Source organism: Balaenoptera acutorostrata, chromosome 11 (assembly GCF_949987535.1).
Source record: "Balaenoptera acutorostrata chromosome 11, mBalAcu1.1, whole genome shotgun sequence".
NCBI lineage: Eukaryota > Metazoa > Chordata > Mammalia > Artiodactyla > Balaenopteridae > Balaenoptera > Balaenoptera acutorostrata.
This window is the reverse complement of record NC_080074.1, coordinates 6329816-6354780: the sequence shown is the minus strand read 5'-3', so window position 1 is coordinate 6354780 and position 24965 is coordinate 6329816. Positions and strand designations below refer to the sequence as shown.

The following is a 24965-nucleotide window of genomic DNA, read 5'->3' as shown; positions in this document are numbered from 1 at the left end:
CTGATAGACCACCCTCTGCTGCCCTGTGGGCAGAGTCTCCTATCATCCCCACCCCCAGGATGAGGAATCAGGCAGGAGGAAACTCCATCCCAAAGCCCCCAGGTGTAAGCACGGAGCCAGGATTCAGGGCTCACAGGGGGACCGAGGCTCCCGGGTGTTGGTCATGATGCAGAGATGGGCCTCAGCTCCACATCTGTCCCTACCTCATCCCACTCTGAAATGGAACCAGTGCTAGGAAACCAAGCTTTGGGTCAGGAACTATTGCCTATTTATACCCTCAAATTCATGCTGAAATCCTAACCCCCACTGTGACGGTTAGTTGGTGGGGCTTTTGGGAAGTGAGTGATTAGGTCATGAGGGTGGGGCCCCCACGTATGGGATTAGTGCCCTTATAAAAGAGGCCCCAGAAAGCTCCCTCGCCCCTCCCACCTCACGAGGACACAGTGAGAATACAGCCGATTATGAACCAGGAAGAGCGTCCCACCTCAGGCAGCAAATATGCCACCCCTGTGACTTGAGGACATCCCAGCCTCTAGAACAGCGAGAAAGAGACCTCCGTTGTTTAAGTCACCCAGTTTATGATATTTTGTTACAGCAGCCCAAAGACAGGGACTTGGAGGCCTAAATACTATCTCATTTCTTCTGTTTCTCAAAGCATACGTCTTGATATTTTGGTTTTCTTTGACAATGAGCAAGGAAAACAATTGATACACCATGCAGGTCTGTGGTTCCAGGGCCCCCAAAGAGAAAGGGAGGCAAAAGTAGAGAAGGCTTACTTTATTGCGGTACAAATCAAGTCCAGGAGGGGACAGGACGCAGCAGCTCTCCCACAGAGAAAACCAGAGATGAGGTGTCCTGCCCTCTAAACCTCTCCTTGGCTGGAGGAAAGGGTGCTTCCCAGAACACGGGCTGAACTTCTGGTTAGCAGAGACAGTGGACAGACACACCCCAAAAGACACGGAAGTGGGAGGCGCAGTCAAGTCCAGTTTTGCTACAAGGATCATTCTTGGCTTCAGAATGAAACAAGCACCTCCCAACACACGCATGCATGCACGCGCACACACACGCACACATGTACACACACATGAAAGCTCTGCAGGCAGCTCCTCCACGAAAGTCAGACCCGCCGTCTGGTTAGCTGGGCTGGGTACACTGTGGCAACACAAACTACCCTGGAAACTGACTCAAAATTTCAGAAACAAAATTAAGGAAAGAACGAAAATTTTGTATTTTCTTCCCATAAATGAAAAAGTTACAAAAACCCCACATTCTGACTCTAGCCGGTGGAAGATGGCATTCTCCCTGGAAGCATCTTTCTCAGCCGCCCACTGCCTGGTGCTCTGCTGCCCACACCTGTCCCCAAGTCCCCTCACTGGAGCGTCCCAGCCAACCTCAGGCGAGGCTGGAAACACTGCAGTGCCCGGCGGGCGGGGAGGCGCTGGCGCCGCATCTGGCCCTTTCCACGGGGCCAAATGGGAAGGCAACGGCAACCAAAGGCAGCGGCTGTCCTGCCCTGGGGCCTCGAGGGAGGCTGCTGGTGAAGGGGGAGAAGGCTGGGTCTGAGAAGCAGGCTCCTAGGGGGACCTGGGGACGCCTGTCACAGGGCCTGGGGTGGAGCGTGGGAAGCAGCCAGTCTGGGCCTGTTTAACCGCTGGGCTCCCATGGGCGCTCCTAGGGAAGCTCGTTTCTGAGAACACCACGGCGTGCTCCCCAGACCCCTTTCACTAATGCCCTCTGGAAGCACAGCACCCCAGAAACCAAACTCTCCGGAATAAAGCCCTTGGCTGAGCTGAGACTAATCACCGCACAGACGGCAGTGAGGGGGGTGTGAGCAGGGGCCTAGCACTCAGCCCCGGGGGCAGCATGACTGGCCCTGCTCCTGACCGACGGGGGAGGGGGCCCCCGAGCCCCCAGGGTGTGAAGCTGGGGCCACGGCTCACACGGCGGGGGGAGGAGGGGCGGGGGTGGGGGTGGGGGCACGGTGCAGAAGCAGCTCCGGGAACTGAGGCTGCAATCCACCCACGAGCACCCACAGAAGGGCCAGCGGGTGCCTAGACGAGGCGGGTGACGGGGCAGCTGTCAGGCTCGTCCAGGTACAAGGTGCTGAAGACATCGTTGAAGAAGGCCGGGTAGCACCTGCAGGCCCGCTCACAGTCTGGGTTGAAGTTCACCTCTAGGAGCTGCGGCTGCATCACTTGCTTCCCTGACGGCGCAAAAGCACGGGCATCTCACTCCTGGGAGGTGGGCTGGGGGGCCCGCGAGGGCTTCTCTGGGGGCCTGGCCTGAAGCCTGCTTGTCCAGGGGAAAGACCGGAGCCACCTCCAGCCCCAGGAGTGACATGAGCCACCACATCCCGGGGACTCTGGCACGAGGGTGCCTGGCCAGGGCCGCTGCTCCCCCTGCCTTTCACGCAGGGTTCCTTCCCTTGCGAGCTCTCTCCCGACACCACTGCCGCCCACTTGCCTTTCCTGCTCGTGCTCTGCCCTGCGGGCCGTGGCTCCTAAAGGTGGGCCTCCTCTGACCCAGATCTCAGGCTAACTCGAGGCAAGTGCTGACCATGGCGAAGGAGCAGCGATGCCCTCCCTCTGTCCCTGTGTGGGCTGGGTGGCCACCTCTGGGTAAGCGGGGAGGGCGCTGTGGATTCCGGGGCAGGGGAGCCCCTCACCATCTGGACGGCTGTCCCACTTCAGCATGAGGTCGATGGCATACATGGCCCGGGATGAGGGGTAGTCGCAGAAGCCCAGCGGGGGCGGCCTGGCACACGCCACCTGGAACAGCTCCGTGAAGGCCTGGAAGATGTCAGCCTGGGGGCCGGGGGAGGCAGGGTCAGGGGCTTGCATGGCTGACACTGGGCCCAGCCCTTCAGAGCAGCCTCTCCATATGGGGTCCACAGCCCCTTCCTGAGCCCTGGTCCCCAAACAGCCAAGTCACCTCCTCCGACATCCTTTTTGACACCAGACCTGGCCAGAGCCACCTGTGCCCTGCTCCCTCACTCCTGGCATCCAGCTCCTGCAGACCTGCCTGGGTCCCCCGCCTTGGAGCCCACGGCTCCTTCTGCACCAAGCCAGGCAGCGCAGCTCCCGAACGCTCACTCCAGCAAGTGGCGGCCAGCTTGTGTCTCTAAGCACGTCCCCGTGTCCCCTCAGGTGTGCAATTCCTGGCACACACAGAGCCCTTTGCCGTCTGGCTGTCCCAAGGGTGTCCTGAATGCCCCGCCAGGCCCCCTCCAAGGAACCCTCACAACACCCCACCCGGGCCAGAGGGGAGGAGGGGTCTCGGCCCACACCGTCTCCCTCACCAGCCCTGATGGGAGGAGCAGACCATCCAGAGGAGGCAAAGGCCCCCACCCGCCTGACGCTGGCCCATGAGGCAAGCCCCGGCCCCTCCAGCTCTGCCAGGACTCACCTGGACGCTCTTCCAGGGAAATTCTGGGTACTGCTTCTCAAACTCCGGGACGAACTCATCGTACTGCATCTGCAACAGACACAGGGCCCGTCGAGCTCTGCCTGGGGCCTCCTCTGGGCAGGGGCGGGGGAGGCCTGGCCTGCCCTGCTTTCACGTGGAGCCCTGATACTCGCCGGGGCCCCAGGTTGGCGCCAGCAGCCTCTCCAGCTCCACCCCCGCAGGACACAAGTGGGAGGCAGGACACGGGGTCTGAGCTCTGGACACATTCACTTCTCAGAGTCTCAGTGTCTCCATCTGTAAAACGGGACAACGCTCCCCGCCCAGCAAACCCACTTTGCACGGTTGCTGTGAAGCTCCAGTGAGGCACTGAACGTTGGGAGGCCCGGGCCAACGTGTCACCACGTCCCTCTCACGATGGTCACTGGACGCAGAGCTCGGACCCAAGTCTGCAAGGTCCAGGCCTGAGCTCACTGCCCGGTCCCGGCTCAAAGTGCCTGAGGACAGCAAGGGCTTCTCAGGCCAAGACGTCACCCAAAACACACCTGAGCAAGCTGGCCGTCAGCTCAGGTTTCTCCCAGAGAGGACCAGGACGGGCTCCCTATGGAAGCCCAACGTTCTCGCCCTGCTGGACACGCGTCCCCACACGCGGGGGCTTCAGAGGAAACGTGACCCTCGGGACGACACCTGCTATGTAGAGGAAAGGCACTCAGGTCCTCAGAGACAACCTCTGCAACATCCCGGGACCCCGGCGAGGGCTCGGGCTCCTAGGGACCAGCTGTCAACACAGCCCAGGACAAGAGAAGGAAGGAGCAGCAGCGGCCCTGCCGGCCGTGCACGTGGCCTGGCCACTCGGACGGCGCAGCGCCCCCTAGAGGACTTCTCAGACATGGCACAGCGAGAGCTCAGGGCGGCACATTTACTAACAAATCACCACGTGCCTCGGAAACACAATCCCCACATTCAGCAGTGGCTGCTTCGAGGGAGGTGGGGACCAGGAGGCCACCTGCAGGCCTTGTATGGAGCAGGGTGGGAGAGTGCCTGTGCCCTACTTCCTGTCTGCCCAGAACAGCCATAACCAACCTGCTGGTCCAAGAGGACTTCGTGGACAACACGTCGGGGGGCTTATTTCTCCTTCCCTTCTGCCTCCACCCAGAGCCGGCCTCTGTCTCTGCCCAGGCTGCGCCTCCCCTACCTGTCCCAGGTGCACCACTGGCCAGCTGGGGGATCACGCCCTCACCTCGAAAGGAGCTGTGCTGACGCCCTCTGCTTGCGGTGCCCAGAGAGCACGGGCAAGACAGAGGGCCCAGGGTCCAGGCAGGGTCGCAGGCCAGCAGAGCTGCCCGCCCTGGGGGCCGCGGGACACGAACCTGCGCGCCTCCCCACCCCTACCCGTCCTCACGCTCAGCGGGTGCCGAACAGAAGGCGGCCTGCGCTTCCCGGCTGAGACCCTGCCCTGCTCAGACTTGCCAGGGGACCGGGAAGCCCCAGGGGACCCCTCAACCCAAGCACGTGCCCCTCAGAGCTGCGGGGGCAGCTGTGGGAGGGGACGCAGGTACCAGAAGGCAGCTCCCCTGACCACTACGCAAGCTGCCCGGAAGACAAGCTGATGGGTGTCGTCGGGTCCCGTCTGTGCCAGCCTCCACGGCAACCCCTCCCCAGGCCCCGCCAGGCCCCTCCCTACCTGCTTCAGCACCAGTTCCGGGTCGTAGTTCATGACAGTGAAATGCTTCTCGTAGTCGTCCAGGTCGTTGAGTGCGAAGGGCCTGCAGGACGAGCGGACAGACGCTCGAGTGGGTCCCAGGCACGGCAGATGCTCAGAGCCCCCTGGCTGGGCACCGGTTCCCCCGAGAGTGGGGCAGTCCCACACTACCCCTGCGCCCCCGGCCAGGGGCTAACCACGAAGACCCCCACTAGGCCGGTAAACATCGTCGTGGTTTGAGGGGGCAGGTGCCTGTTCCACAAGGTGGTGGTGACACAGGTGGGGCGAGAATTACTGCCGTTTAACAGAAACGGGCTCAGCAGGGTCCCTGCTGGGTGCTTGGTGGTAAAGGAGCCCCCGTGCAGGCATTCTCATCCCGAGTAAAAGAGGGGCCCTGTCGCCCAGCCCCCAGCCCCAGCCCAGTCTCCCCATTTACCGGTTGGAGAACCGCAGCCAGAACACGTCATAGACGAACAACGTCAGGGGCTTCACGGACCGCAGGAGCACGATGTAGCGGATGTCGAACTTGACCCTCCCCACATCTTCTCGAAGGAACAAGACGGGACTTTCAATGTATTTGGACACAACCTGAGAACACAGATGCAGGCCCACAGATGGCTTGTCACACCTGGGCCAGGACAGAGCACCCCGACCTCCCCAGCTGTGGCTCCCACACGTGGGACGTCCAAGTGCTGTCACCACGTCTGGAGGAAGACTGACTCCTGAGCCCACCTCCCGTCTCGGTGCCATGAAGGGACCTGCTCCCTGCACTCCGGGTCCTCCTGTCTTTTCAAACCTGTGTCTTAGTTGCAACGAATTCTTTATCTTCATCTTTAATTGAAGAAAAAGATGCCACAAGTTTTTAGCTTTGAAAACTGAATACAGATTCTCAGCCATAAATCCACCGACTCCCCATCCCACCGCTGGAAACCTTCACAAGGGTCACCGCAGTGGCATTTTGTCTCGGGCCTCTGTCCAGGTGCAGAACCCTGTGTCCTTCAATTCCCCCACTGATGGGCCCCGTGCTACTACAGCACCTTCGTCCAGTGCCCTGCGGGGCTCCCTGGCCTGGCCACCTCCCTCCTGCCAGGTGGTCCTGTGAGGCGCGGTGCGCATGGGGATGCAGGTCAGACACACCCAGGGAGGCTCCCTCCTCTCACCCGACTGTCACACAGCCCCCCCCCCCAACGCCAGGCAAGGGCAGGGGAAGGAGTGGGGGTGGTGGCTTCGGAGACTCCTGTGAGCTGAAGAACGCTGACACCGGGACCTACCCACCAAGGTCCTGGCAGAGCCCGGCGCGGCCCCCCGCACCCCCGCCCGGCGCCCCAGGGCCCCACCTTGGGGGAGCTCTCGCGGTGCCGGATAATGCTGTGGAGGCTCTTGGTGATGTGGGTGTCCAGGCTGCGGGCCAGGTTCCAGGGCTTGCAGATCCAGTGGTTGTCCTCGCCCCTGGGAGCAGAGGGGATGACCAGGCTGTGCCCTGGGCCCACCCTCCCGGGCACTGTGTCCCCAGTACTGTGGCAGCAGAGGAGGGGCTGAGAGAGCGGTCCCAGAGGAGACCTTAGGGGCTGGGCCTCGGGAGTGAGAAGCCTGACGGGGCCAAGGGAGCCGCCCTCCAGGAGGAAGGGCCGCCGGGCAGCAGCACAGCGAAAGCCCGCAGCTCCCGGAACCGTGGCCGCCGCGCGGCAGGCGCTCAGCCAGGGGGCGGGCCAGGCGGGGTGGCGGGGACCGCGGGAGCCTGATGGGCGTAGGATCTCAGCCGCTGCGGCTCCGGGGGGCGGGCGGGGGGTCCTCACCGCCTCTCCCGCTGCTGGAAGTAGCTGACGAACTGGGGCAGCTCGGTGCGCAGGTTGAAGGTGCGGGGCAGCCAGGCCGGGCCCTCGGGGCCGCCCGCCCGGCGCGCGACGGAGGCCAGGCAGTCCTTCACCGTCAGCAGGTTCTCGCAGGGGAACTGGTTCAGCAGCACACTGGGCCTCTCCCGGCTCAGCCTTCTGCGGGGCCAGGCAGGCGCCACCGGTCAGGGGAGGCGGGGCTCCGGGGGCGGGGCTCGGGGGAGGCGGTGCTCGGGGGGAGGCGGTGCTCGGGGGGAGGCGGTGCTCGGGGGGAGGCGGTGCTCGGGGGGAGGCGGTGGGGACCGGGCTGGGAAGCACCTCACCTGTAGTCCTTGAAGTGCGAGAAGTTGTAGAGGATGTCGGCGTCCGCCTCGCTCTGGGTGAAGGTGAAGCGCGGGTGGGTGAGGTGGCTGAGCACCTGCCGGATGTCTGTGTAGACCCTGCGGGGGGTGGGCTGGGCTGAGGTCGGCCTCCGACCCACAGCCTCTGCTTGTCCGCCCAGTGACGGGGCCTCTCGGACCCCGGCGACCCCGGGTTCCCCATCTGTAAGATGGGACCACAGGGCCACCTCACACTCCTCCTGAGGATGAACCAGGAGAACCCGAGCGTTTCATCAGGCACGGGCTCCCTCCTCCCATGTGGAAACGGGACGGGTCTACCGCTGGGACCTCTGCCCTCAGAGAAGGGAGCCGGAGCCCCGGGGGCCTGCATTCCACACGGCCCGGCCCTGGGCAGAGGAGAGGACAGGGCCTGGGAGCCTGTCTGCCGGTGGTGGTGGGTGCGGCCACACTTTGGAGTGCGAAGGCAGGAGGGAGGCCTGGCCCTGGACTGCGATCCAGGGAGGAAGAGAGGCGAGGAGCTGGCTGCTCGGGCGGGGCCGGCACGGGGCGTATAGTCCGCCACTGCGGTGAGGAGCACAGCTGTGGGGAGGGGGCGAGGCTAAGGGGGCCTCAGTGCAGCCTCTGACCTGAGGAGGTGGAGGGGTGCTGGGTGGCGAACTCAGGTAAGGGGAGGAGGGCCGGGCCGAGGGCCAGTGGGAGGAAACCCCCAGAACCTGGGGGAAGGGGCCAGTGGAGCATGGTGTCTGTTCTGGCTGGAGCAGGTGTGGGCAGCCAGAGGGAGGGCCTCCCCCTGGAAACAGAGGCCAACCTGCCCCTGGCTGACCCGGGACCCGCCCCCGAGCCAGCTCGATGCCTGGTGGGCGTCCCCCAGGACCTCCACTTCCTCACCCGTAAAAGGGAGCATCTGCTTCCACCCCGGGTCCAGCCTGGGCTTGCTGGCCTGCCTGGCCTTACGTTAAGCTGCCAGCCCACACCTGCAGACACCTGGGAGCGGCCCCCCCGGCAATCTGGGTGGCTTTCCTGGGTGCCCAGCACCGTCACTGTCGGCCCTGGCTCCCTGCTTCCAGAGGTCGTGCGCACCCCAGCTCACCCTCACTTCTCGGGCGCTCTCTCTGTGACCCTGAGACCCCGCCCGTGGCGTTTCTGTCACTGCTGTGCTGCCAGGGGGCAGAGGACTTACTGAGGCCGCCCTGTACCGAGCACTGTTCCAGGAGTCGTGGGGACCGTGAGGAGTGCGTGAGGAAAGGGACCGAGGCAAAGGCTCATCACAGGCTGGGGGCAGGGTGGGCTACGCACTTGAAGACGTGGTCGCAGGGATACACTGCCGGGTTGATGGCCACTGGCAGCTTCTCCTTGTTTTCCTCCAAAATAGCCTAGAAGGAAAACAATGGAGGTAGAAACAGACCTTCAAAAAAAGGAGCACACGCCTCCCCATCCTGTATATAAGGGTTTTGGGATCCCAGGGGGCACACCTGGACCTCAGGTAGAGCCCTTCACAGGCACCGCAGCGCCCAGAGCCCTCTGACCACCCCCAGCCCAGGATTCCGGGGCTCAAGGCCCCTCAGGTGCTGAACAGCCTGTTTTGTGTCAAAAGAACAACGTAAACATTGCTCTAAATCTTCTCATTGTTCTAAATGCTTCCTCCAAGTCACAAGCAGCCCAGAAGGTGCCCAGCCTGTCCTGGGAGGGGGCTACCTGGTCCTCGGGGAGCCCCCAAAAGCTGCTCTGAGCTTAAGCCGTGTGACGGTTTAAACCATGTCCATAGGGACTTCCCAGGTGGTCCAGCGGTGAAGACTCTGCGCTCCCAATGCAGGGGGCCTGGGTTCGATCCCTGGTCAGGGAACTAGATCCCACATGCTGCAACCAAGAACCCGCATGCTGCAACTGAAAAGATCCCAGGGGCTTCCCTGGTGGCACAGTGGTTGAGAATCTGCCTGCTAATGCAGGGGACACGGGTTCGAGCCCTGGTCTGGGAAGATCCCACATGCCGCGGAGCAACTAGGACCGTGAGCCACAACCACTGAGCCTGCGCGTCTGGAGCCTGTGCTCTGCAACAAGAGAGGCCACGATAGTGAGAGGCCCGCACACCGCAATGAAGAATGGCCCCCGCTTGCCACAACTAGAGGAAGCCCTCACACAGAAACGAAGACCCAACACAGCCAAAAAATAAATAAATAAATAAATAATAATTAAAAAAAAAAAAAAAAAAGATCCCACACGTGGCAACGAAGATCCCATGTGCTGCAACTAACACCCGGCGCAGCCAAATAAATAAATAAATAAAATAAAATAAAACATGTCCATAAACTCTTCTATATTCCTTTTGAAAGGCAAAGTTCATTCATCTTCCCTTGAGCATAGGCTGCGCTGAATGAGTTGTTTATAACAAATAGAAAGAAGTGGAACAACAGTCTGCCATTTCACGAAAGGCCCTGCAGTCTCCTCCCCGCCTTCTCTCAGATCACTTCCTCCGAGAGAAGTCAGTCACCACGTCCCAAGGACACTCAAGCAGCCCCGCGGAGAAGCCCACGGCTGGGGAGGAACTGAGGCCTCCTGCCCACAGCCAGCGCCACCTTGCCAGGCGTGTGAGTGTGCCACGTGGGAGCAGGTCCTCAGCCCCATCAAGCCTCAGACGACAGCCTGAGCGCGCTCACGAGAGACCCTGGGCCAGAAGCACCCAGCCGGGCCACTCCCCATCTCTCTACAGAAAGCGAGAGATAATGAATGTCTGCTGTCTTGAGCTGCTATGTTTCAGAATAAATTGTTACTTGGTGCTAGCTAACTAATACAGGCAACCCCAGGGCCCAGGGCACAGGCCTGATCCAGACGGGTCAAATGGGGAAAAACAACCAGGATGTTTTAGAAAACCATTGTCTGGACTCTTTTCTCCTCTTCCTGGCCAGTGGAGGGCATCTCGCTCAACCCCCCACAAATGCTAATTTCAATTCATGTTCCTTTAACAACCTCAACATCAGGAAGTCTTTGTTCCTAAGCCCTTCTTAAACCTCCCCCCTTTGCATTCACTGACTTGTTCAAGTGTTTAAGCACCTACTAGGTGCAGGCACTCTATGAGGCTCTGAAACACACCTCTGAATTGAGAAGGGTGATCCCTGAGTTTTCGACAGAATCAGTTCAATTACCACTGGCTGAGGTTAAATTCAGAGGGAAAAGTGCCAACAGGACCACTGTGTCAGCCCAGCCCTCCCAGCCAGCAGACTCACAGAACCGCTAACGCCACACACACTTCCCACTCTAACGCGAGTTAACTAGTTTACTCCTTTGCACAATCCTCTGGGGCATTCAGCGAGCATGTGATGTGCTGGTGGGGGCAGGGCAACTGCAACGTGTGGGGCAAGGTTGGAGCCTCTGCCCACAAGTTACCAGGACCCCTTGGTTTTGGACTCCCGCTCTTCCGCCAGCCGTGTGGCCTTCGGCAAGTTACTTAACCTCTCTGTGCCTCAGTTTCCTCATCCTCAGTAAAATGAAGATAAAAATAGGTCCGGATGGCCTATTGTAAGGATTACAGCAGAGCATGCCCGTGAAGTGCTAAGCAGAGGCCTGTGCATCCCTTGGTTTCCAACTGGGACCGGCTGACGGGAAGCCGTGGCAGGAGATGAGAGGGCAGCGGAGGAGGAGAGAGGGCCAGGGTGTTACTTCCTGCTCAGCCCTGCCTGGTTCTGTTCCCATAGGCTCCACTTGCTGCCCTACCCCAGGCTGCACCAACCCTGGCTCCCCAGCCCGGCCTGCCTCACCAACTGGGCCCTGCGCTAACTCACCACCAGCCAGGCACTTGTCAGTGGTCCCTGGTGGGACCCAGACCGCGGACTGAAGCACTGCTGTCATCCCCAGCAAGGTCACCCATGACGACCACTTGCTGGGGGCCTACTGTGAACCAGAAGACATCCCGTGCTGTGTCTGAGCATAGTGTCCTCACATCCCTGGTGAGGGAGGTGTCAGGAAATGGAGAAACGGTACGGAGCTGGGATTCATAGCCGAGCCACAGAGCGCCCACTGCCCCCGCCCCCCGGCCCCTGAAAACAGGGAAGAGCAGCACCGACCTCCAGCCCACCAGCTCCACCCAATCCTCTGGAAGGACGGTTCCCAGCAGCGGGACCCCGGGGTCTGGGCTCCAGGCTGGCGCCCAGCTGTGTGGCCCCGGGCAGCTCACGTCTGCTCCCTGAGCTCTGAGCTGCCCCTTGTCTCTCAGACACCCCCAAACTCTCCTCTCCCTCCCAGGGCAGCCAGCTGGTGCTCCGCAGCATTTGGCGACTCGGTGAAGAAAGTTCCAGGAGCCACCAGCAAACAGGCCCAGGGGTCGGGGCTGGAGGCCACACCTGGTAGTGCTCGTCGGGCGGCTCGGGCGTGGAGGAGCTGAGGTCCCGCAGGTCGGCGGGGGCCCAGGGCAGCAGCACACACCTCCGGATCAGAGGGTCGGCCTCTCCGTAGGCAAAGTCCCGGGTCACCTCCTCTGCACCAGGACACGCGGGCAGTCAGGGGGTGGCAGAAAGGCGGCCGGCCCTTCCTTGGGGTGGGCGGGGTTTGACTTACCGCCCGTGTCCAGGTCCCTCAGGGGCCAAAGCAGCGTGTAGGCCACCCGCTGGGGCACGTAGAAGAAGGGCGCGGTGGCGAAGCTGGGCACGTCCGCGTGCTGGATGCGCGAGCCGAACTCGTCCATGATGTACCACACCGGCACCTTCTCCTCGGCCGTCTGCGGGCAGAGCACACGCCACCCTCACCCACTGCTCCGCCTCCCCGCCCCTCCCATCCGCGCGCCTTTCCACGCATCCACGACCCAAACACCTACCACCGGCCCGTCTGTGCCCAACTCTCAGAGCCTGGAGCACCTACCACACACGGCTTCAATCCCTTGAACCCGTGGCCTCCGGGCTGGTGGCCCTGCCCTAGCAGACAAGGACAACAGGCCAGCGGGCTGCCATGTGATCACGTGTGTGGCAAAGGTGTACAGAAAGAAGGCACTTAGCCTAGTAGCTACATGGATGTGTTTGGTTCTGTGTGCAGGGGGAGGAGGGGGGAGACTTCTGAGTTCAGGGAAGGCTTCCTGGAGGAGGCAACAGCTAAGCTGAGATCAGGAGAAGCAACTTTTGCCTTTTCCTGGACTGAAAGTGGTGAGGGGCTGGAACGTAAGGGTGGGTCTGGGGAGGCCGGGGAGGGGGTTGGTGATGTAAGCCCAAGGACATGCTGAAGGGACTCAGCTCTACTCCGGAAAGCAGCAGGGTATCACTAAGGGCTTTTAGGAGGGTGAGGGAACCAGAAGAGGCCAGGAGAGTGGCAGCCAGGTCACCGGGGTCCGGGAGAGGGTTGTGTACTGTGAGCCCAAAGGCCGCATGTATGCCTGGGTCCCCGGCACTGGCTGGCCCGAGGCAAAGAATAACAGGCCCGTGACAGAGCTGCGGGGAACCAGGGTAGTTTCCACTGACCACAGAAGATGAGTTTCCTCACTTGCAGGGTAAAAGGACACCTCCCGCTAGCCCTGACGGCACGGGGCAGCGAAGGCCTGTCTGCCTCCCCTGGGGCCCGGCTGCCCACTCACCCCGTGGGCCAGCTGGTAGGTCTGGTTGAACTTCCACATCTCCTCCAGCACCAGGTCCACGGCCTCGGCGCTGGGCAGCTCGCCGTGGAACTCGATGCCCATCAGGTTGGCCATGCGGTGCAGCAGCCCGGGCACCTGTTGCAGCTGCTGGCGGGCGTGTGCCATGCGGCACGTCCAGGCGTGGTCGATAAGGAAGATGCTGCGGGCACAGGCTACAGGTGAGCGCGAGGCTGCCACGCAGGCAGGGCAAGAAGGGAGGGCGGAAAGAGGGCCAGCAGGCGGGATCCGCCTGAGGAAGAGGCCGGGCTGAGGCCTGGACCCCGCACCGGGCCTGGGTGGGGATCTCGGCTCTGCCGACCACCCGCCGTGCGGGCCTGGGCAAGTTCCTCTCCCTTTTCCAGTTTCTAAAACAGGGCAACACGGTCCCTACCCCCTATCACCGGGCTGACGCGAGCATCAAATGAGACAAAACAGCATATGCTGACCGTACACTGAATCCTCATGTACTCAGTGATGACTACAGTGATCACCGCGACAGTTAACTGTCCTCAACTGGATTTTGAACTGCTGGAGGGCAGGCCCACACCCCCCCAACCTTGCTACCTGCAGGCAGACACGCAAAGGAGCCCCACTCAGAGCTCACTCGTGCTTGCCCGGGACTTCTGGGCACTTCTTGGGAAGCGCCAGGGACTTCTGCGGGAGAGGCTTCAAGGCCCCACGTGTACGCACACCTGCAGTCTACACAGTCCGGGCGCCGCAGGTGCCCGGTGGGCCCGCTGCAAGGCTCTCACACCAGCGTGGTGGAGGGTGGGGTGTCCCCACTGCAGGCCCAAGGACATGACTGACTGCCCCCAGCCCACAGGTCAGGCTGCCCGGACACCATCCAAGCCCTGCTGGACTCGGAGGCTCCGAACACCCTGGCTTCTGCCTGCTGGGGAAGCAGCACTGGCCCGGCCCCCTGCTAACACGGAAGGAACGGCCACCGCTCTGGTTCTTAGGCTGGGGGGCAAGCTCAGCAGTAGTTATTTTACTGCACTTATATTGTCTTTTGTTCGCATATCCTGAAACAAATGATTTATTCCTGTCCTCGTGCGTAGAGTTTGTGACCGTGTGAGACACGGCACAGAGCCAGGCCTTCAAAGTGGAGCATCTGGGGGTGACCTGGGCAGACGCACACAATGGCTGCTGGACACGGTGGGTGCGGGGGAGGATGGCGGCTGGGGCCTGGCCATTGGGGCGGGGTGGGGCGGACTCACAAAGGTCTGGAGGGAAGAAAGGCCCCGGAGCAGGAAGGGCGGTGGAGCCGGGCTCCCAGCCCAGACACCATCCCCATCCCTCCCCAAACCTGCCTGGTGGTGTGCGTGGAGGGGGCAGAGGCCGGGAGCTGCTCGAGGTGGCCGCTGGGCCCGAGCCCCACGGGTGGCACAGGCGGCAGCAGAGCAGGCACCTGCGCAGGTCTGCTGTACCGAACGTAATGAGAACGGGGAGCCTGCGAGTTTCTGAGTCAGAGGGCACGGGGGTGGAGGAGCTTGGCTGCTGTCATTACCCGTGGGGGCCCTCCCACCCCACCAGGGGCTGGTGAAGGAGCCAGACTTCCTGGAGGAGCTACGGTCACAGGTGCCCGGAAACCCCCAGAGGCCGGCAAGTTTCTCCGCCAGGGTTCCGGCAAAGTCGGGCAGAGGGACCTGTGGGCCTCTCCTGGCGGAGGACAGCCCCTCTTGGCCCCTGGGAGGCAGGAAGCCTGGGGTCCAGTCTTGGCTCTGGCCTTTCTACCCTGTGGCCTCGTGCAAGGCCCAGGCCCACTCCAGCCTCGGCACCTCACGCGAGGAATCAAGCAGGCCACACTGCTCACATGCCGGGGTGTAAAGCCCAGGGCTCCACCCAGAGACTGAGATTCAGCAGGACCGGGGGGAGGCCCGGGGTCCCTGGAAAAGCCCGGGCTCACGAGTTAAGGCTGCCCTGGGGTCGACACCCACGATCTTAACCCGCTGTGTGACCCTGGGCAAGTCCTTCCCCATTGTTTCCTCATCGGCAAAATGGGAACTTGTCACACCTCCATGGAGGGACCCCTGCGACAGTTAAGAAGCATCTGGGAGGGACGCTGCTCTCAGGACAGCATGAAACACAACTAACACAGGAGTGTCGCCAGTGTCGGGGCTGACAGGACCTTGTCTCAGGGCTAAGGGACCAGCGCCTGGCACCCAGGAGCATGAGTGCTCGCGACGACAGCTTCTCCCTAGTGGCGACGACCTTGGTGACATCTTTCTAAAAGGCAGCCCGGCCCTGACAGCCTCGGTGCGGACGAAAGGCGTCGGCCTGCGGCTCCTACCTGTTGGGGTCAGCCGCCTGAAGCCCATTCTCATTGGTCACAATGACCTTGTAGCAGAGCTCGCCGCCTGGGTTGGGCTTCTTCCGCAATTCCCGGGCCGCTTCGTCCTCGCCCTCATCCTCCTCCACTTCTTCCACTTGCATTATCCCGAACATCTCCCCAGCGTCGAACACCTGGGGGCCACAGGAGGGCGTGTTGGCAGGAGACCCCATTCCTGACCCGTTCCTTCCGCCACACCCCGGCCTCGAGGACAAACTGAACCCCTAGGAGAAGCAGGACCTCTTTATTGCCCAGCTACCCATTTTACAGGTGGGGAGACGGGTTCCTCATCAGTGAGAATGACGCCCTAACCTCCCCCACTATCGCTGGCGCTATCGTCCAAGGCCCCTCAGCCCGTGGGACCCGAGCTTGGAGGTGGGGCTGCATGCATGTGTCCCATGATATCTAGTCTGGCCTCCTGCATTACAGGGAAAATGCAGCTCAGAAGGCAGAGCGGGTGGCTCCCGTCACGCGGGAAATGACTGGGAGAGTGAGGAACTCGGTGGCTAGGGATTGCACCCCAACTCTGCTCTCACCAGCACCACCAAGCCAACACCAGGGCAGCGGAGGTGACCCAGATGGAAACAGGGGCCCAAGAGCCTCCTGACACCACCACGCCAGCCCAGGTCTGCACAAACCATGGCCTGGGTCTAGTCTCCTGAGGTCCTGGGCCAGGATGGGGCAGAAGGTAAGGGACTTGGTCCTTGAGTTTCCCTGGCAAAGGGCAACTGCCAACCACGTGCAGCTGGTGAAGGTGACAAGCCAGTCGGTCCCCATATAGCCACACTCATGTACCTGGTGTCTGCCACAAGTCGGCAAGGGGCCTTAGGGCAGATTCGGCAGCCAGGCTATGTGACCTTGAACAAGACACTGAACTACTCTGTGCCTCAGTTTCCCCATCCATACAATGGGGATACGAGAACCTACCTGAGGGGCTTGTTGGGAGGATTAAATGATTAACACACGTGAAGAGCTTCGAAGAAGCTAAGCTTGGCAAACCCTCTGTAAGCACTTGCTACCATCACGACACTTTTGAGACTAGTCTCTCACCTGGGAAGGGGGCATCATCCACCTTCCAGGAGAGCTGAGAGCGTATTACCTCAATCAAACAGTACACACAGAGTCCGTGGCACATAGCAGGGACTCAACAAAGGCCAGCTGCCCCTAAAACCTTTCTCATGACTCTATTAAAAATGGAAGATAAACTCATCCCAGTAGTTGGAAATCAGCCATCTATTCAGGCACAAGCAGCTTGGATGTGCTGGGCAGGCGGGCACTTGGGGGTATGAGGATGAATCACTCATGACCTCTCCCCGAGTGGCAGAGGGGCCACCTGAGACGACCAGGTAAGCGGTGCGGGGGCCTGGAGGGCCGGGTAAGACTTTACGGGGAAGCCGTCACCTGAGGTGAGCGGTGAAGGAAGAGGAAGATTTAAACGTGTGGCCATGCCATGGTGGTGCAAGGACTCCAGGCAGAGAAGCTGGGGTGGGAAGGGCTGTGGAGCCGAACAGATCCATCCGCAGGGGAGCTCGGGCACTTTTTGGGACGGCGCCTTTAACCCCCGCCAGAGCCCAGGGTGAAGCCACTACCTTCCCTCCGGTTTTGGAGATGAGAAGAGAGCGGCTCAGAGGCTGGGACTCACGCCTCGGGCTTCCACCCAGAACCCCGTATCTCCAGCCCTCTACCCCCAAACCTGACAGGAGGGAGGGGACAGTACAGGGCCTGGCTTCTCCTAGCTGTGAAATGGGGGTGACCACCATCCCTTCACAGAGGGACTGGAGGAGGCCCTAACGAGGTAAGGAAGGGGAATGGTATTGCAGCTGGGAAGTTCCTGCAGACAGAAAAGAGCTGAAATTTACTGTAAAACACTCCCCATCCTTTCCAAGGCACCGGGGTCCCCAGCTTTCGGGGGCTGGAGGGGCCCCATTCCTTGGTCAGCAGGTGCCTGTGGACCTCCCCCACACCTGGGCCCACAGCAGCAGGTTTGTCAGAACAATGGCTGCAGGTTTGGGTCTGGCAGTGGTGACTCACAGCTCTGCCCATAACCCCGTAACGGCAAGGGAGGGTCATGGAAAAGTACTGGCTGTCCCTCAGCAGAGCAGCAGTAGCCAGGCGGCCTGCAGATCTTGCGGCCAGGATGGAGGGGACATTACACTCTGGTGACTATGAGCTGGGCATGCCTCTCTACCCAATCCCCCACCAAGACCGTGGAAGTCGGAGCCATGTTTCCTGGTCCTCACCTTCCAGAGGGAGACTTGGACTCAGATGGGCAAGTGACTTGCCCAGGTGAGTTCACTGCCCGCAGAGGCTGGCAGGGCCGGAGCCAGGGTGTTTCCACCTCGTGCTCCTTTCACCCAGTACACGAGGACCTTTTTATCCTAACAAACCGCTGGGGTCCCCTCCTGCCCAGCACAGGCCTGGGACTAGGGTAAGTGCTCAGGAAATGCTGGCGAATTGAGGGCAAGTCATAAGGGGGAAGGGAATTCACTGTTACAAAATGTAGGTACCAATAACACTGCACCTTTTTTTATAGCAACTACTTGTGTTTTGGGCAGGAAGGTACCTGGTCCAACCCTGATTTCAGAGGCAGAGAGACTGGCTGAAAGGGTGCGGTTTGTCCAGCAGCCTTTTTCTGGCTCCAGGGTCCCACCTCGCCGCCTGCACTGCTCAGTCTGTTCCGGCCCAGGAGGCAGCCCCTGCAGGAGCCTGGTTCCAGCTCAGAAGGCCGCAACAGAGGGCCCGTGAACGTGCTCTGGCTTCAGCACATGGGCAAACCACCAAAACCCAGGGCCCACCCCTCAGCCAGGACCCTGCGGAGGCCCTTTGGAGACACAGGCTAGAGCACAGGACAGCAGAAGGGAGCCGACCCCACAAAAAAGGAGACCCTTGAAGCATCTGAGCTCTTTTCATTTTTGTTTAGATTCTGTCTCCAACTCCCACAGCCTGTCTTCATTGATCTGCAAAATGAAGGTGACCCGGGGCTCAAATCAGACGAAGAAACACGAAAGAACTCTATGACCTGAACAGTTAAAGCCACACAAACTCACTGGACGTCTGTTTTCCCTGAGGCAGGCAGTGGCTGAAAGCAAGCTTCTAGTTCTGAAGTCTGACAGACCTTGGGAGTGTCACTTCCTCTTCCTGAGCCTCAGTTTTCTGCACTGTATAAAGGGGGGGTGAGGAATCTTACCACCCCCCCAGGACTGCTCTGGGCTCGGATGTGTGGAGGACGCAGCCCAGGGCTTGGCACACAACGGGAGCCAAAGTTCATTTTAGTTCCAGTTTTTGCCGCAGCCCTGGCCCAGCCCCAGATGCTGGCAGGACCAGGGCCACAGGTACAGGCTCTGGCCGCCACTCCTAGGCCACAAACTGCCATGGAGGTAAAGTCTAAGTCGGTCGTCAAGGGATTCGTGGCTCTTCATCCTCAAACCACCGGCCGTTTTCCCTGCATCGTCCATCAACGCCGCCCCCCAACTCTCCGCTGCGCGTCTCACCGAAGCCCGCCCCGCCCCGGAACGCGCTCGCCCTCCTTCTCCCAGCCACCAACTCCCCCAGGCGCCCTCCCAACCTCCTCCGCACGCGTCCTCCAGGAGGCCCCGGGCCGCCCCACCCCAGCGGCTCTCAGCCAAGAGCCAGCCCGCAGACCACACCCTTCCTGGTAGAAGGGTCCAGAGCGACCCACCCCCGGCGCGCCCCGCGCCCGCGCAGACCCGGACTGGAGGATGCGCGCCTCGAGGACCTGCATCGCAGCTTCCCTGGCACCTCTCAAAGGGAGCCCGGGGCGCTCCGGGCACGCCCTGCACCCCGGTTCTCCCCGCCCGGCGCCTCGCCCTCCTCGCGTCACCCCAGCCCGCACCTCGTGCTCCAGCTTGTGCAGGAGGCGGCCCCAGTACCGCTCGGGGACTCCCGACGCGCGCAGCGCCGGGCCGTGCAGCGCCGCGAACTTGGCCCGGGCCCGCGCGTCCTCCTCCGGGTCCGGGCCCAGCTCCGGGTCCGACTCCAAGCTCGGCGCCGACTGCGGCGTCAGGACCCGGCTGCCGCGCTCCAGCCTCCCGTCGGCCTGCATGTCGCCTCCACCAGCGCCACCGCCAAGTCCAGCGCCGCCGCAGCCCGCGGGCCCGGCCCTCCCGACTCCGCCCGCTCGCCAGCCCCGCCGCCAGCCCCGCCCTCCTCTGGGCTCCCCGCCCACCGCCGCCCGCAAGCCCGCCCACACGCCTGGCCTCCAGGCTCGCCGAAGGCAGCTGGGGCGCAAAGCTGGTGCGCGGGACCTGGGGCACCCAAAGGCCGGGCCTTCCGAAGGGTGCTCGCGCGTCACTGCGCGTGCGTGAGCGCGCGGGGGTGGTGTGTTTGTGGCCTGGGGCGGCCGGCGTGTGCGCACGCGCGCCTGGTGGGGGCGGTGTTTTCTCTTTCAGCCCGCGGTTACCCGGGGGGATGCCGGGAGTGAGGCCTTCCAGCGTCCACGCGGTCGGAACCAGAAGGGACTCCAGGTAGTGTCCAGAAGGGGAAACCGAGGCCCAGAGACACCGGTGTCCCGCACCGACATCTTCCCAAGCTCAGAGTGCAGCTACAGAATTTCAGAAATCATTCTTTGATCGTCCTAATTGTTCAAGTTCTGTTGCTTCCATAGGGATGCGTTTCGTTGTTTTCCCATTTGCAACTTATCAGTAATTGTAATTTGATGGAAAGCTCAAAGACTAAAGTTTTTTTTTGTGCTTCAGTTGCTGAATATTTTGATTAAAACTTATTTATTTATTTTTGGCTGCATTGGGTCTTCGTTGCTGCACACGGGCTTTCTCTAGTTGTGGTGAGCTGGGGCTACTCTTCGTTGTGGTGCACAGGCTCTAGGCACTCGGGCTTCAGTAGTTGTGGCTCGCGGGCTCTAGAACGCAGGCTCAGTAGTTGTGGCGCACAGGCTTAGTTGCTCTGCGGCATGTGGGATCTTCCTGGAGCAGGGCTCAAACCCGAGTCCCCTGAATTGGCAGGCGGATTCTTAACCACTGCGCCACCAGGGAAGTCCTTGATTAAAACTTTTAAGCTGAATTTGAACAAAATGCACCAATGTAGAAGACTCGTTCAATGTGACTAGGACACTTAAGTTGTTATGCAAAAGCTCAAACTTCCAAACTCCAATTGATGACGATGAAATAAAATTCATATTTTATGGCGAGATAAGAAAAACTTAAACATAAAACTTTTATCTGCCTGTTTGGTCCTCCTCCCTGCCCCCCCGCCCCTGCTTTTTAATTTGTTTTTAAATTTTTTTACTTTTTTTTTGCCCGTGCCGCATGGCATGTGGGGTCTTAGTTCCCTGACCAGGGATTGATCCCCCACCTGCTGCGTTGGAAGCACTGGACCGGTCAGGAATGTCCCTCTCCCTGCCCTTTAGTGTATTTTGTGCATCCACATTAACCCAACCTCCTTGGGAGATGACCTTCTTTCTTAATCTCATCAAGGATCATTAGTCCTTAGGAGATAACCTTCCTTCTTAATCTTAGAAGAGGCCACCGTGACCCATGACCTACTACTTGTTTTGTACACGTAGATCTGGATTGTGTAAACTGTCGATAATATGTCATTTAACATATAGCCCTCTGTCTCAATAACTTATATCCCTGTGCTTTGACCTCTAACAGGCAGGACAGTCCTTAGAGCTCTCTGAAAGACTTCCCAGGTTATAATACTCAATTTGGCTCAAATAAAATTTTCCATTTCTTTCTTAGATCGACTGATTAATTTTTTTCATTGACATGGTGAAGAAACATGTTAACAGGGAAAAACATGTTACTACCATGCTGAAGTGCTTTTTTTCTATCTAACATCAGCTTTGTCACAAAAATTTTGCAGTTCAATTACTCTAACTGTGAAAAAATATTTGTAATTTTTGACAACTATGATTTCTAATTCAATTGATATAATTTTACAGCTTGTTTGGATGTAATTTTTAACCACATCCAATTCCAGGTGTATTTCTGCTTCATGGGGTTCTTTTTTTTTTTAATGGCTGTGCAGCTCGGCACTCGGGATCTTAGTTCCCCGACCAGGGATTGAACCCAGGCCCTCAGCAGTGAAAGCACAGAGTCCTAACCACTGGACTGCCAGGGAATTCCTGAGGGGTTCTTAATTTAGTAAAAATGTTAGTCCCCCTATGCTGTGCCTGTTGAACTTTATGTGAGTATTATCACTGCAAGAAAAAAATGCCTTCGGTGTTCAACTTATATTAGCTGAGTAGCATTCACAATAATGTTAGTTTTGCACTTTGGATAGAATGAACTTCCAAAAGTTTAATTTTGATTCCATGAATCGGAAGCAAGAAATGACAGCATCTAATGACTCTGATAACAATATGGCATCCACACTGGAATAATTCCTCAGCCAGTGGAGCCAACACATTAACAGTGAAATGGACACAAGAAAACTTGGAATTAGAAAAACGAGTGAAGCTAGTGTATAAAAAGTCATTTGATCTAAATGAAGAGTCATGATTTACAGAATGAAATGTCAACCCAGTTCTGCAGCTTCACATGTTAATTCATTTTGGGGCACAGCCTTCTTAAAATAATTACTAACTTTCGAAGTCAATGTGATACTTATGAATGAGATTTGTGTCATCTGGTTTGGTTTGCAGTTAATATCTCTTTGGCCCCCGGGGTGAAAGGTAAATGTCCACAGGCATTCTGTGGAAGTTTCAGTTTCATAACCGACTCTGAAAAATGGAAATATAAAACTTAATTTTAAATTAAGTGTGGACTTTAAAAAATGTTTATTGCTCCTGAAAAGGTTTATTGCACAATAAGACAAAAAATACTAGTAAACAAAATATAAACAAAAAGCTGTGGATTTATACCATACAAGAGGGGACAAAACCCTCTGAACAGCAGAAGTGTCCAGACTGCTCTATTCAATCTGCAGCAGGACCACTCAGCCTCTAACTCCTACATGTGACTCATGCACACAAACTCTGTAATTTCCCGGAGGCTTCATGCATCTTGTAGTCCACAGAACAGGCACAACTCAGGTGGTAGGTAGGTAGGCAGGGGCAGCAGGATCTCACTGTGAATATTTAGTACATAATATTACATTATAACTAGGTAAGAATGACTGTACTTCACAGGCCTGATCACTAATAGCAACTATGTTATATTGTTTATCTTGCCTTATAGTCTATGCCTATGCAGATATATATCATACTTATAATAATTATTTTGTTATGAGCAAATATATGTTGCACTAGCTGAAAACCTGTCTGTTGTCTTAGCATCTGCATCTTCCGCCCCCTCTGTGTCAGTCTGTAGTTTACCCACTCCATGGGACAGTAAATCCAACTCAAACTGGCTTAAGGAAGAAGGGTATTTATTGGCTTCCACAGAGTTATGGACTGGATGTTTGTGTTCTTCCCAGATTCATATGTTGATGCCCTAACCCCCAATGTGACTGAATTTGTAAATAGGGCCTGTGAGGAGGTGATAAAAGTTAAATGAGGCCATAAGGGTGGGGCCCTAAACCAATAAGGCTGGTGTCCTTAAAAGGAGAGGAATAGATACCAGAGCATTATCTCTCTTCACCTAGTGAGGACAGAGTGAGAAGGTGGCTATCTGCAAGCCAGGAAGAGAACGCTAACCTGCACCTTGATCTTGGACTTCCTAGTCTCTGGAAAATAAATTTCTGTTGTTTAAGCTACCCAGTCTGTGGTATTTTGTTATGGCAGCCAGAACTATCACATAACACATAACAAAGGAGTTCAGTGGACTTCAGGTTCAGCTTGATCAAGGGGCACAAACATCACCAGGATCTACTTTTTCTGTCCTTGTCTCAGCTCTGCTCTTCTATGCATTGGCTTCCCTCTCTGATAGGCTACCCTCTTGTGTGATAAAGTAGCTGCGATAGCTCCAGCCTACATCCTGCCAGGGATCCAGTCCCACTGGGGAAGGAAGCCTGAGTCTCATAGATTTTCTCTCACACTGGTCAGGTCATGTGAATGTCTCTGACCCATCCCTTTGACAGGGCAGGCCTGTTTTTCATTCTTCTCCCCAAATGCAAACCCAATCGGATCAGATCCCTACTTGAAATCTTTTGTGATTACCCAGTGCCCAGGAATAAAAACTCAGCCCTTCATGTGACCTTGAAAGTCCTGCATGGTCCAGCTCTGCTGACCTCTTCAGCCTCCTTTCAGCACACTCTTCCCCTCATTTCTGAGCCCCACCTTGCTGGCCTTCTTCAGCTTTAGGAGTGCAATGCCTCACCATTGCATCCAGGGTTTTCACGCGCTGTTCCTTCGGCCTGGGAGCCCTTGCCCTCTTCCCACCTTGTTAATTCCAACTCATTCTTCAGGTCTCAGCTGAAATGTTACCTCCACAGGGGGCCTCTGAATATGCAGTTTAAAAATTTATTTATTTATTTATTTATTCGGCTGTGCTGGGTCTTGCGGCATGAGGGATATTTAGTTATGGCATACAAGATCTAGTTTCCTGACCAGGGATTGAACCCAGGCCCCCTGCATTGGGAGTGTGGAGTCTTAACCGCTGGACCACCAGGGAAGTTCCTAAAAACAAAAAAAAATTTTTTTTTGTTGGAGTATAGTTGATTTACAATGTCGTGTTAGTTTCAGGTGTACAGCAAAGTAAATCAGTTATATATATACAGATATCCACTCTTTTTTAGATTCTTTCTCCATATAGGTCATTACAGAGTACTGAGTAGAGTTCCCTGTGCTATACAATTGGTCCTTATTAGTTATCTATTTTATATAGAGTAGTGTGTATATGTCAGTCCCAATCTCCCAATTTATCCCTCCCCCTGACTTTCCCCCCTGGTAACCATAAGTATATTTTCTACATCTGTGACTCTATTTCTGTTTTGTAAATAAGTTCATTTGTATCATTTTTTTAGATTCCACATATAAGCGATCCTGGGCATATATCTGGAGAAAACTATAATACAAAAAGATACATGCACCCCGATGTTCACTGCAGCACTATTTACAATAGCCAAGACATGGAAGCAACCTAAAAGCCCATCAACAGATGAATGCATAAAGAAGATGTGGTACATATATACAGTGGAATATTACTCAGCCATAAAAAAGAACAAAATAATGCCATTTGCAGCAACATGGATGGACCTAGAGAGTCTCATACTGAAGTAAGTCAGACAGACAAAGACAAATATCATATGAATATGCAATCTAATCAACATAAAGTCACGTCTCTGCTTCACTCACCACTCCCCCCACCCCCCCCACCCAGGGAAAAGAAGAGAGGAAAAGAGAGAGTTTGGGGGACAAAGAATGACCAAGGCACAAGGTGACCTTTGGTCCCTGAAAGCTTCTCCTGCTATGAGCTGTGCTGAGGCTGCTCGTAGAAAATGTGTTTTTCCTGCACCATGGAGCCAGTTCTCAACCAAAGAGGCAGTGATCTGCTTCCGCGCTAGGGGGAAGAGTTGGCCGGTTGCGCTGACCGCTGACCAAGAGACTGTGGGCTTGTCTCCCAATGGCATCTTCCTAAGGAAATGTGTTAAAACCATGCCTCTCCCTTTGTTATCCTTTTAAATAGTTAACGCGTACAAAATTATAGCTGAAACCCTACGTAGGTTATTAACCAACAACACCGCTGTGCTTTCCTCCACTAATTTACCTTCTATCCCCTGGCAGGAGAAGTCATTGTACTGGATTACAGGTTTATTATTTCCATGCTTTAAAAATTCTTTCATTACATATGATTGTATGTTTAATTAAACAGTACACTGCTTAGTTTTGTTGGTTTTTGAGATTAAAGAT

At 57.6% G+C, this 24965-nt stretch overlaps 1 protein-coding gene and 1 long non-coding RNA gene across 2 annotated transcripts; one reads left to right on the top strand and one right to left on the bottom strand.

The window, feature by feature from the left end:
- Positions 1-762: 762 nt before the first annotated feature.
- TTLL12 (tubulin tyrosine ligase like 12) lies at positions 763-19357 on the bottom strand. Its single transcript, XM_057556140.1, has 14 exons — positions 19050-19357; positions 15158-15330; positions 12829-13027; positions 11826-11985; positions 11612-11745; positions 8574-8650; positions 7260-7376; positions 6901-7095; positions 6442-6553; positions 5541-5692; positions 5087-5168; positions 3406-3474; positions 2666-2804; positions 763-2203 (listed from the first exon to the last, which is right to left on the bottom strand). Exons 1-14 carry the CDS (start codon positions 19257-19259, stop codon positions 2052-2054), a joined length of 1971 nt encoding a protein of 656 aa, XP_057412123.1. The 5' UTR covers positions 19260-19357; the 3' UTR covers positions 763-2051.
- LOC130709185 (uncharacterized) lies at positions 19342-24965 on the top strand. Its single transcript, XR_009009673.1, has 3 exons — positions 19342-19680; positions 24080-24331; positions 24436-24965. It is a non-coding gene; the product is annotated as an uncharacterized LOC130709185 (long non-coding RNA).

What these genes read in the sequence shown, in the direction of transcription:
- TTLL12 (XM_057556140.1), bottom strand. Translation starts at nt 19,259, where the DNA reads ATGCAGGCCGACGGGAGGCTGGAGCGCGGCAGCCGGGTCCTGACGCCG. An exon ending in TGCACAAGCTGGAGCACGAG is followed by an intron (nt 15,331 to 19,049) that starts GTGCGGGCTGGG and finishes TGTGGCCCCCAG; the next exon opens with GTGTTCGACGCTGGGGAGAT. An exon ending in CAGGCGGCTGACCCCAACAG is followed by an intron (nt 13,028 to 15,157) that starts GTAGGAGCCGCA and finishes CTGTGCCCGCAG; the next exon opens with CATCTTCCTTATCGACCACG.